The 13,105-nt window shown below is 45.2% G+C and overlaps 1 protein-coding gene across 18 annotated transcripts in view; it reads left to right on the forward strand.

Moving 5' to 3' along the window:
* Ssdp (Sequence-specific single-stranded DNA-binding protein) overlaps nucleotides 1–13,105 on the forward strand; it is an 876,306-nt gene that overhangs the window by 151,308 nt on the left and 711,893 nt on the right. For all 18 annotated transcript variants that reach the window (XR_008407936.1, XR_008407935.1, XM_053785328.1 and 15 more), the window contains exon 4: nucleotides 11,526–11,610. Coding sequence is in view for 16 of the 18 variants with exons in the window: in XM_053785328.1 (XP_053641303.1) it covers nucleotides 11,526–11,610 (85 nt within the window). In the remaining 2 variants the exon portion in view is untranslated. The remainder of the gene's footprint in view (nucleotides 1–11,525; nucleotides 11,611–13,105) is intronic.

The raw sequence follows: 13,105 nt of genomic DNA on the forward strand, positions 1-13,105 counted from the left end.
CTTACTCATCCCACCCCTTCCCATACCACTATCTTCACTAATTCATGCAACTTACTCATCAGTTTCTTAAACCACAGGCGCGCGCGCTAGGACGGGGAAACCTGGTTGATTGGAGGGGGGGGGGATGGGAGATGAGCATTGGGGTGGGGTTCCCGCTGGGTCGTAGTCGGTGGATGGTGTGGGTGTTAGTCACGACTTAATGTGATTGTTCTCATTACAGGGTAGAGGGGTGGGAATATCCCCCTCCACATCACTATCCTCCTCACAAAGCCAAGATCCCTCTGTACTGAGTGGCAGTCACTCTGCCCTGGCTGACCATGACAGAGGCAACTTGTAAGAGATTCTTCACAACCTTCACAACTCCAGAGTCTCATCATTTTTCGCATCTTATTTCGATACTTCACTCGATTAGTCCTGCATGAATTTATGAAAGGCTACTTTTATGCTAACTTCTATGGGACCAGCACAAAATAAAATCACATATGAAAGATGTTCAGTGATATATATGCAATAAGATCACAGTAAACCGGTGATTTCAGAATATGCAAAACAACAGTGGTTGTTTTGCATATATATATATATATATATATATATATATATATATATATATATATATATATATATATATATATATATATATATATATATATATATATATATATATATATATATATATATGACGTACCGAATAGGCAGAACTTGCCATCTTGGCTTAAATAGCAACGCTCATCTTGCCATATAGGACAAGTGAAAATTGTGTATGCAATAATTTCGCCAAAATCATTCTGAACCTAACGAAAAAAATGTTTCACTGTGTTTGTTTAGTATTAAATTACTGTAAACAAATCTAAAATATATTTAGTTGGGTTAGGCTAAAATAAATTGCTCTTGTTATAATAAGGTTAGGTAAGTTCTCTAAGTTCCTTTTGGTGCAAAATTATAAATTTTTACACCAACATTAATGAAAAAAAATATATCTTTAAACGTATAAAAGAAAATTTTAGAAAGGACTTAATTTTAAATGAGTTCTTGCTAATTGACCAGTTTTACATATTCGGCACGACATATATATATATATATATATATATAAAATATAGGGAAGTACCACCTCTATAGCTGGAATGGGGACCCTCATCCTCAGAGAAGACAATAAACGTACCTCAGAGAAAACTCAAGGTTCTCCCCGGAGCTGTTTGAATATTTTCTTCTCCTACCACCCCCTATATGTTTCTAATTCTATGTGAACATTTATTAATAAACAAAATACATTTACAGAAAAAAACATAAACATGAATACAATGGCACAATGTATCAAAGATGATGAATTTCCTCCAGCTCCTCCGAGGCTGGACGTGAGCCAAGTATGCAGCAAGCATTTCCCCTCTGGATGGCGACGCTGAGGCGCTGGAACATGAAAGTGGCTGCCCTTGGGTCCCTGGTGGTGTCGATGAGTCTGGAACCCAATTCTTTAAGGAAACGTGTGGCATTTTTTCCCCATGATCCCAAGGTCTCCGATCCCACTGGGACAAATTGATACTGTTGGCTAATGTCCCTGTACTTGCTGATCTTGTACTCCTCCCTGTGGTCAGCAGCTCCTCCCTGTCGCCCCACACTGTGATGGATATAGGTGTCAGCCAGTGTGGACACACAGGTATAGTCCCATGCTAAGAGCTTGCCATTCTTCCAAGGATAGATGGTGATCCCGTCGGGGCGGTTTGCTGGGTTGTGGGTATTGTTTGCTGCAAGTGATCGTGGCTCCCTCTCGGCAGGGCATCCAGCTGTAGCAAGGGTTCTCTTAATGATGTCGTTGACCTCATTGTGTCTTGCATGCCAGCCCTTGGTTTTGGAACAGTTAAGACCATGTAGTCCGTATTGGTCTGCTTGCACTTCGCCGCAAATACACATATATTCTGTGTGAATTGGGGCAGCAAGGCGCAGAGCCACTGCAATACGGAGGGTCTTAGGGTCGAGTCGCGTTCCCATTGCCGATATGGGAACTGTTTGGAGGAAGTCCCCGGAGTGAGGTGCACTCACAGCCTGGAGACGGGCAATCTCCCTATCTGATGTTGCAGCCCTGAGCATGTTGGCAAGCACCTTTTCAGCAATTGGGCTATCCCAGCTTGACTGTTTGTGAGCCAGTGCTGCACTAGGGTTTGGTGCTGGAGCAGCAAGAGTCTCCCATTCGGTGATGGCACTGACATAGCTAGGGTCTTCTATTCCTGCTGAGTCACTGAGGGTGTCAGGAAGAATTTGTCTTATCAACTCGTTTGATGCAATGGAAGAGGATAGGAAAGCTGGTAGAGCAATCTGGGAGGATCTGCGTACTCCCAGCCCTCCAAGCCTGACCGGAAGTGAGGCTTGCAACCACTGTCCATCGTCAAGGGAAAGATTCAATACACTCTCTAGCATGGCCTTCAGGAGAGAGTCATATTCCTTGAGTTTTGGACTGCTGAAGGCTGGGGAGCATCTCAGAAAATAGGTAAGTTTTGGCGTTGACAGGCACCTGGTGAGTAGGTAGAAGGCATCGTGTGTGTCAATGTCTTTCATCCTGCTTTCCATCGTCCGGAGGTCTGAGACTTTTTTTCCTAGGACCAGATCGATGGCATTGGACCCAAGAGGAGCACCGAGGAGAGTGCTATTGGCTGGATCAATGGCTCGTGCTCCTGGTAAAACGGTACTAATATTCTGTATCAACTGTTGATTGGTAGAAACTATTTCACATTTGGAGGGGTTTAAAGAAAGGCCCAGGCTTTCTCCCATGTCTTTAATTTTACTGATGTCCTCCAGGAGAGACTCTGTTGTGCCAGCCAGGGTACCGTCGTCCAGGAACCAGATATTGAGCTCGCTGGAGAGTGCCTCCGTGACTTCCTTGATGACCAAACAAAATAGAAAGGGGGCGAGAGGGTCCCCCTGTTGCACGCCCTCACACGAGTCAATTTCATGGTCCCCAAACAATAGTTTTGAAGTCACACTATCAAAACAATCACAGACAGGCAATCTTAACAATGCAAGACAAGCCACGGGAAGGGGGGGGGTTGAAAATCTTTAGCTCAAGTACTTTCACACTTCTCAGTGCGTCATCAGGAGCTGTGCAGTGTTGCAAAGGCAGCAACAAGAGAAGTAGGGTAAGTTTCCAGAGCATGGTAGTGTGCAGGCACCAGATTGCACACTACCATTGTGTTTGTGTGTGTCGTGGCGAATAAGTAAAACTTGCGATTTTGGCCTAAATAGCAACGCTCTTCTTGCCGAATAGAGCAAGGGAAAATTTGTGTATGTAATAATCATTCTGAATCTAACGAAAAAAATGTATTTCATTGTATTTGTCTATTATTAAATTATTGTAAATTTATATAACATATATTTAGTTGAATTAGGCTAAATTAAATTGAGCTTGTTATAATAAGGTTAGGTAAGTTTTCTAAGGTTCTTTTGGTACAAAATTATTTAATTTTACATTAACATAAATGAAAAAAACATATCTTTAAACGTATAAGAGAAAATTTAAAAAGGACTTAATATTAAATGAGTTCTCGTTAATTGGCCAGTTTTATCTATTTGGCACGACATATACGTACGTACATACATACATATGTCGGGAGGGTTCGTGGAGATGTGATGGTTGGAGATAAACACACTTGTTGGATGGTAACACTTATATTAGCAGAGTGTGAGAGGGAGAGGCCCAGACTGCCTGTGTTGCCTGTAGACCTAAGCGTGGAGAACTGAGAGAGTTACAGAGATTCTCACGCACACATGCGCATCACGTGACGTCACACATGCTAGTCGCTGAGCCTACTGAAAGGGAGCCTAAATATATACATGGATGATACGATCTACAATATACTACACAAGTATAAGTATAGGGAATTCAGTAGCTATACTGACACATACGTACGTACATACATACATATACTGTACTTGTTATAAGGGGGATTTACACTCTGTTCCCCCGCCCTCTCTCTCTCTCTCTCTCTCTCTCTCTCTCTCTCTCCAAGCTTGTAAACAAGTAGGCTTCACCAAGTGATGTCTTGTTAGAGTACACATGCCTTATCCAACACCACAGTGTGCCACACCTCGTATATCCTCTCATGTAGCTGTATGACCCTTTTGGGTTTACCGCTTAAAATGATGATGACGATGATGATGATAATAATAATAATAATAATAATAATAATAATAATAATAATATCCTCGCTATTACTGTCACATTCCTCACGTGGTGCCCAACCTTATATTCTTAATACTTTAGTTAAATTTTCTTTTAAGTTAGGTTGGGTGAGGGCAGAGGGCAGAAATCTGCAAATGTACTAAATAAAGACAGCGGCTACTATACGTCTGGCAACGAGATGGCTGGGGGAAAAATCTCGAAACGTTGAAATATGAACTTGTAGCGCTCGTGGTGCTACAGCTGTGCTTGTAAGTTAATTGTAATTGCTTCTGTGGGTCACCCATACCAGACCTCCTGGTTACTGGCTGATCAGTCAGACTGTTGGTGCCCGTGAGGGATAAACGTTCACACTTGAACGGTTTTTTTTTCTGAATCCCGCGGCCTATTTTTTTATTTGTTTTAAAGGTTTATTTAGTCTACCATAATTTGACCTAAACTAACCTGCGTGAAATAAATTGTTCTAAAAAATAAAGAAAATGCGAGTAGAAAAGGTGGGAATTTTGTGAAACTGACTTAGTAAACTGTTACTGTATGAACAGTTCCCCTTCCATCCTTCTCTTTATTCATTAACATTCGTTTATTACGACTTTATCTCCAGTTTATGGTTTTGAGGGGCATCTACCTGGAGGGTGTTCCGGGGGTCAACGCCCCCGCGGCCCAGTCCTTGACCAGGCCTCCCGGTGGATCAGGGCCTGATCAACTAATCTCTTACTGCTGGCCGCACGTAGTCCAGCTTGTGTATGTATGTACCATGAAAGTTATGGCTTACCTTTGATATATCCTTGGTGAGTTTCAAGAGTTTTTCTACTCCCGGAGCCCAGCCATGGGCCAGGCTCGTCTGGTGGGAAGACATAGTGGGGTCACAGTTGGTGCAACTGATAGAGACGTCACAGTAGTGGTGTCTGTCAAATCTTCCTATTGTAAGCATCGTAGCTCATTGGGACAACATTGGGTCTACTAAATCTCAGTATCACGGTTCGAGCCCCCGTCCATTATTCTGTTCATTCATGGACTTTGAAAAATAAAGAATAGGGTGGGGAAATGTTCAATACGTCAGATGTAGCACTGCTCTCCCCTTGCAATTCTCATACTTATTACTAGACCATCCTAGTGCCGACTGTCTTCTCTCCTCGTGGTGAGCACTAGAGGTGTGAGGCGGGGCTGCCAGGATACAAGGACACTGGTGTTGCTACTGAGGTGTGAGGCAGGGCTGCCAGGATACAGGGACCCTGGTGTTGCTACTGAGGTGTGAGGCGGGGCTGCCAGGATACAGGGACCCTGGTGTTGCTACTGAGGTGTGAGGCGGGGCTGCCAGGATACAGGGACCCTGGTGTTGCTACTGAGGTGTGAGGCGGGGCTGCCAGGGTACACGGACACTGGTGTTGCTACTGAGGTGTGAGGCGGGGCTGCCAGGATACAGGGACAATAGTGTTGCTACTGAGGTGTGAGGCGGGGCTGCCAGGGTACAAGGACACTGCTGTTGCTACTGAGGTGTGAGGCGTGGCTGCCAGGATACAAGGACACTGGTGTTGCTACTGAGGTGTGAGGCGGGGCTGCCAGGGTACAAGGACACTGGTGTTGCTACTGAGGTGTGAGGCGGGGCTGCCAGGATACAAGGACACTGGTGTTGCTACTGAGGTGTGAGACGGGGCTGCCAGGATACAAGGACACTGGTGTTGCTACTGAGGTGTGAGGCGGGGCTGCCAGGATACAAGGACACTGGTGTTGCTACTGAGGTGTGAGGCGGGGCTGCCAGGATACAGGGACCCTGGTGTTGCTACTGAGGTGTGAGGCGGGGCTGCCAGGATACAGGGACCCTGGTGTTGCTACTGAGGTGTGAGGCGGGGCTGCCAGGATACAGGGACCCTGGTGTTGCTACTGAGGTGTGAGGCGGGGCTGCCAGGATACAGGGACCCTGGTGTTGCTACTGAGGTGTGAGGCGGGGCTGCCAGGATACAGGGACCCTGGTGTTGCTACTGAGGTGTGAGGCGGGGCTGCCAGGGTACAAGGACACTGGTGTTGCTACTGAGGTGTGAGGCGGGGCTGCCAGGATACAAGGACACTGGTGTTGCTACTGATGTGTGAGGCGGGGCTGCCAGGATACAAGGACACTGGTGTTGCTACTGAGGTGTGAGGCGGGGCTGCCAGGGTACAAGGACACTGGTGTTGCTACTGAGGTGTGAGGCGGGGCTGCCAGGGTACAAGGACACTGGTGTTGCTACTGAGGTGTGAGGCGGGGCTGCCAGGATACAAGGACACTGGTGTTGCTACTGAGGTGTGAGGCGGGGCTGCCAGGATACAAGGACACTGGTGTTGCTACTGAGGTGTGAGGCGGGGCTGCCAGGATACAAGGACACTGGTGTTGCTACTGAGGTGTGAGGCGGGGCTGCCAGGATACAGGGACACTGGTGTTGCTACTGAGGTGTGAGGCGGGGCTGCCAGGGTACAAGGACACTGGTGTTGCTACTGAGGTGTGAGGCGGGCCTGCCAGGATACAAGGACACTGGTGTTGCTACTGAGGTGTGAGGCGGGGCTGCCAGGATACAAGGACACTGGTGTTGCTACTGAGGTGTGAGGCGGGGCTGCCGGGATACAGGGACCCTGGTGTTGCTACTGAGGTGTGAGGCGGGGCTGCCAGGATACAAGGACACTGGTGTTGCTACTGAGGTGTGAGGCAAGACTGCCAGGATACAAGGACACTGGTGTTGCTACTGAGGTGTGAGGCGGGGCTGCCAGGATACAGGGACCCTGGTGTTGCTACTGAGGTGTGAGGCGGGGCTGCCAGGGTACAAGGACACTGGTGTTGCTGCTGAGGTGTGAGGCGGGGCTGCCAGGATACAAGGACACTAGTGTTGCTACTGAGGTGTGAGGCGGGGCTGCCAGGATACAGGGACCCTGGTGTTGCTACTGAGGTGTGAGGCGGGGCTGCCAGGGTACAAGGACACTGGTGTTGCTACTGAGGTGTGAGGCGGGGCTGCCAGGATACAGGGACCCTGGTGTTGCTACTGAGGTGTGAGGCGGGGCTGCCAGGGTACAAGGACACTGGTGTTGCTACTGAGGTGTGAGGCGGGGCTGCCAGGATACAAGGACACAGGTGTTGCTACTGAGGTGTGAGGCGGGGCTGCCAGGATACAAGGACACTGGTGTTGCTACTGAGGTGTGAGGCGGGGCTGCCAGGATACAAGGACACAGGTGTTGCTACTGAGGTGTGAGGCGGGGCTGCCAGGATACAAGGACACAGGTGTTGCTACTGAGGTGTGAGGCGGGGCTGCCAGGATACAAGGACACAGGTGTTGCTACTGAGGTGTGAGGCGGGGCTGCCAGGATACAAGGACACAGGTGTTGCTACTGAGGTGTGAGGCGGGGCTGCCAGGATACAAGGACACTGGTGTTGCTACTGAGGTGTGAGGCGGGGCTGCCAGGATACAAGGACACAGGTGTTGCTACTGAGGTGTGAGGCGGGGCTGCCAGGATACAAGGACACAGGTGTTGCTACTGAGGTGTGAGGCGGGGCTGCCAGGATACAAGGACACAGGTGTTGCTACTGAGGTGTGAGGCGGGGCTGCCAGGGTACAAGGACCCTGGTGTTGCTACTGAGGTGTGAGGCGGGGCTGCCAGGATACAAGGACACAGGTGTTGCTACTGAGGTGTGAGGCGGGGCTGCCAGGGTACAAGGACCCTGGTGTTGCTACTGAGGTGTGAGGCGGGGCTGCCAGGGTACAAGGACCCTGGTGTTGCTACTGAGGTGCAAGGTCTTGGTAATTGCCCCCTCACCTTCACTCACGCATGTCGACTACCTAATGCTACCTACCAGATCCTGCTCCTCCTGCCCTCCCAAATAATATGTTGAGTCACTGGGGTTGTGTCCTGCCCCCAGTGTACGTGACAGGTCTTGGGGTCGCACAAGGTTGGTGGGGGTGTCTGGGAGATTCAGGTCCCAGGGTGGAGGGGGAGGCAGGTAACCTTCAGGAGGGAAAGAGAAGGGAACGTTGTGAATGTTGAGTGTATGGATGAAGGGAATGATGTGAACGGTGTGTATGTGAAGGGAATGTTGTGAACGGTGAGTGTGTATATGAAGGGAATGATGAATGTGCAATGAAAGGAATCTTGTTAACGGTGAGTGCATAGATGAAGGGAATGTTGCGAATGTTTAGTGTGCAATGAAGGAAATGTTGCGAACGATGAGTGTGCAGAATGATGGGAGCGTCCAGCAGACAGTCCACAGGTATTGTCAACATTAGAGCGGTGCAGATCACTGTGTGAGAGAGCATTGAAGTTTCCAACAGCAGCAGCATCCTTCACTATTATGTTAGCTTGGTCTCGCTCCGTCTCTTCCCTCACGCTCTCTCATCCCGAGCCTGTCGGCCCTCCCCAGCCTGTCGGCCTGGCTGTGGGGTCGGGTTGGTTCATGTGCTGAAGGAGGGAGGTAGTGGTTACTGTGTGTAGTGTGGTGGTGTTGGCTAATTTGTGTAGTGCGGTGTTATACACGGAGGTCGATGCTCTTAATTACTCTTGTCCTCTGTCCTTCTTATAGCCTACACTTCACTTTTTTAATTGTCATACCTGTGACGTACCAGTTTTCAGGGTTCTTGTTACTTCGCGACTCAGCCCCACACTGGCTGTTCAACCAGGCTGTTGCTACTAGGGGCCCGCTAACACGAATCACACTGTACACCACAGTGTTTGAATTACATATCACTTGAATCCTTGCACTTTTCATGAGGTTCCTTGATGCTGGCGAGGGGCTCTTGATGCTAGGAATTGTATCTCCTCCCGTTCCTCGAATAATGTTGCCTTCCTTTTCTCACAGGTGATGTATGGCCCTTACAGATCTGTAGTAATAATAATAATAATAATAAACAGCATACAATATTAAGTGAATCCTTTCAGGACTAGAGCTTCTCACACATTAATAATAATAATAATAATAATAATAATAATAATAATAATATTAAAAACAGGACAATATACAATATTAAGTTAATCCTTTCAGCAGGACAAGAGTTTCTCACGCAATAATAATAATAATAATAATAATAATAATAATAATAATAATAATAATAATAATAATAATAATAATAAGCAATATACAATATTAAGTTAATCCTTTCACCAACTAGAGCTTCTCATACATTTTGCTTAGCAGTGTCACACATTTACATATGAATATTTTCTCGTGGGTGAGAGGCTGTGTGAGTATGAGAGGAGCTGCTGACACCCACAGTGGTCTACCCGTAGGTGGTGGCTTGTGACAGCCAGTTCTTCCTGCTCAACTTACACACACACACACACACACACACACACACACACACACACACACACACACACACACACACACACACACACACACACACACACACACACGCACGCACACACACACACACACACACACACACACACACACACACACACACACACACACACACACACACACACACACACACACACACACACACACACTACTGACCTTTTCACTTGAGGTGGGGGGGTGATGCACCTGTCTTAACCCATATTTTTACCTTTGATGAGTTTCGAGAGTTTGTACTCCCGGCGGAGCCTGGTCACAGGCCAGAGTCTTGATGAATTAGACACGTGCAACATCTGGGTATCTACATGTTGCACACATCTAATCCTTCATCTTGTCGGTATTATATACCATTCACGCATCTATACTTTTATTATTTTCTTATTTGAAGGAGAAATTAAAATATATATTATGTGTTTGGTGAGTATTACAAAACAGTCTTTACAGAAATACATTAGAGTGATCTATAGAGAGAACTTACTTAGATCGGAAACACGAATTATACATGAGATGAAACAGCGAGAAGTAAACCCGTAAGGATCATACAGCACCACCTGGGAAACGGGAGGTAATCAGGTTTGATCCAAGAAAAAAGTGTGTTCATTTTTTTTTATCTTGTTCCGTAATATCTCCTTTGGTCATGGCTTCGATCCTCTTCCGGTCTATGATTTTACAATAGTGTTATTACAACTACGTTAATGATGATTTCTTCATGAATTATGCTTTCCAATCGTGTGAGATTAAGTATCCCGAGAAATGGTAATTCTTAAATGGTAGCAACTCCAGCTGTGCCGGAGTGAAACACATGACGCTGCTGGACCCAGCGTAGGCTGACAAAATTTAATTACCTGATACATAAAATCCTTCCTGTGTGATGGAGTATGGCAGACAAACATACCTAGCTTTTCTTCCCACAGTGTAACTATTGTATATTGTAGGGTAAAGTATCAACAAACTACTGATGTACCCAGTTTTGTCTATTAAGGAAAAAAATAACTGTAATAGGAAGTTAGGCTTCACCTGTAGCTCTCTCACCTGTGTAGTGTTGGTGATTGTCTCGGCCAGCATGTGAATGGCCAGCTAAGCCTCTATATTGCTCCACACTAGGCTATGTTGTTCCCTAGTCATCCTTGTTTTCATCTTCTGCCTCATTTTTAATATCACAGGCTACATCTGGTATATTTACTAAGCTTAACATTTTTTTTTTTTTTGCGAGACGACTGAATGGACGACAGTGAAATTAAAGTTGTTAAATGTTATTGGTTTATGATGTGTGAGTTTATTCAGTTTTGAGTCGTATGTACATCACCGGGAGGAGAATATAAATTCAAGAAGTGAATGCCACATGAAAGTTCATGAATAATAAATTCCTTGAGTGAATGTTTTGTATTCTGGTGCGGCTGGTGTGCTGTGCTCTGTAGTGTGGCGCTCTGTCTCGACCTATATTACTCCTTGTGTAATACCCACATTATAACTATTGTAACAAAAAAAAAGTGGTCAAGGTGCCCGGCCCTCCAACGGCTACCTGCCCACCTACTACGCCGAGAACTGGCATAAGAGTAGCACAGTCGATTTCTTTATATGAAACGAGGGAATTGTGGAAGTGTAGGTAGACAGGTGTGGTGTAAAGTACATAGTCGTGCCCACATTAGTCCCATAGTTTGTGCCCCAGTGATCTGTTAGTTACCATTTTGTCCTAGGCACATGTCTGTGTGTGTGTATGTTTGCTTGTATGTGTAATACTCATTATTATTGTATGATTTTTAGTTTTAGTATTACAATTATTCTTGTGTATATTAACCTGTTTGTTTAATTCGCAAACGGGTAAAATTATTTACAAACATTATCTCTCAGTCCACAGCAGGATTTGTACCTGCGCAGTTTGCATCAGAGTACACAGTACTTTTTGGCAAACATACTGAGTACTGTGATGCAGACTGCGCAGGTTCAAATCCAGCTGTAGACTGAGAGATAATGTTAGTATATAAACCTATTTATAAATTGTTAATAGTTACGTGTTTGTAATTTACTTAAACGAGTGTTGTGTTTCAGTGTATTCTGGGACCTATATTGTGCGGCACCTGAGAGGAGGGACACGTGCGAACACTCCAGCGAGGCTAAGGCCTTCCACGACTATGTGAGTATTATAAGTGTTGCTGTATTGTGCTTAAGGGGTACGTAAATACCTGTCTTCTAATAATATGCTCATTTTTCCACTATAATCTACCTTGTCCATAATTACTGTCGCATTTACTTTGTCTGCTTTTGTATTCTGGGTATAACTTACCAAATTTTTGAGGACATTTGTGTTGTAGAGGTCTGAGTAAAGCTTTCCTAAGGTAGAGGAAACAGACAAAGCAAATGCGATAGTAATCATGGACAAGGTAGATTATAGTGGAAAAATAAACATGTTATTAGAAGACAGGAGAACTTACGTGTCTCTTAATACTTTCACTCTAGTGTAACTTACTCCTTTATTCTAGTGGAATGTTATTCTCCATCTTTCTTTAACATGTTATCTGATAACTGTTTCTGGAATCATCGCCTCCGCGGCTCGTTCTCTGATCAGGCTTCCTAAATGTACAAGAAATATTTCAAGAAAAAAATAATACTGGGGAATACAATAAAATAAAGGCAAGTGTGTACTGAATGTAAATAAATGTTTGTAAGATATACACTACATGTTTTATGATAGGGAAAGTCCAGCAAACCTGACAAAGGACGAACATTTAACAGGATTTCGTTTCATTCTCATGTGACAGGACAGTAGTACGTTCCTGGAGGGTTTTATGGTTTGCGTCATGACCTTGGCAAACTCTACAGTTAGGACCGGGCTGGGAAATGAGCTGATTTAGGATAACAGCTCCTAGCCTGCAGCTTGGTCCTTATACCGGTGGCAGAGATCTAGTGGCCTCACTACCTGGCGATGGAGCACGTAACATATTTCTCGGTATAATATAAGGGAAAAATATAGGCTTTCGCCAAAATTACTGTGGCTTATAGCCTGTAGGTTGGAACTCAGGATAAATATGATTGTGAATTGCGACTAATGGACTTGCAATTGTTTGATTAACTCATTACATGACAATGAAATAGTCACGATATCAATAAACTGATATTCACGGTAGCAAATTGTTGACATAGCTGAAAACTGGTAATAATAGCAGCGAGTTGATAATGTTAGCAACATTTTATGTTAAAGGCACTGACGTGTAAAAATGAACTTGTTTGTGTACTCAGTAGGCGAGACAGTAAGATAAGTTGTATTGTCCAGCAGAGCTGTGGTTAGGTTCCGTTAAGCTGTGTTACTTGGTACACCAACTGTAATGCTGTACTAAATTATTCTTACCATTACATGGTCTTGGATGCACTGGATGACAAACATAATGCAGACGTAGCATACACAGACTTTACAGAAACCTTCGATAAGTGTGATCATGATGTAATAGTATATAACATACTTGTAAAAAGAATTAACTGGAAAAAGAGAGAAGATACATTTTTAATCTTCTAACAGATCCCACAGAAAGTAAAATCAAGAGGCTGTCACAGTGAAAAGCTCTGTTTCTCAAGGCACAGTACTAGCCCTCAACTTATTCTCATATCCAACATAGACAAAGACGTGAATCATT

This window comes from Cherax quadricarinatus, chromosome 35, assembly GCF_038502225.1.
Source record: "Cherax quadricarinatus isolate ZL_2023a chromosome 35, ASM3850222v1, whole genome shotgun sequence".
NCBI lineage: Eukaryota > Metazoa > Arthropoda > Malacostraca > Decapoda > Parastacidae > Cherax > Cherax quadricarinatus.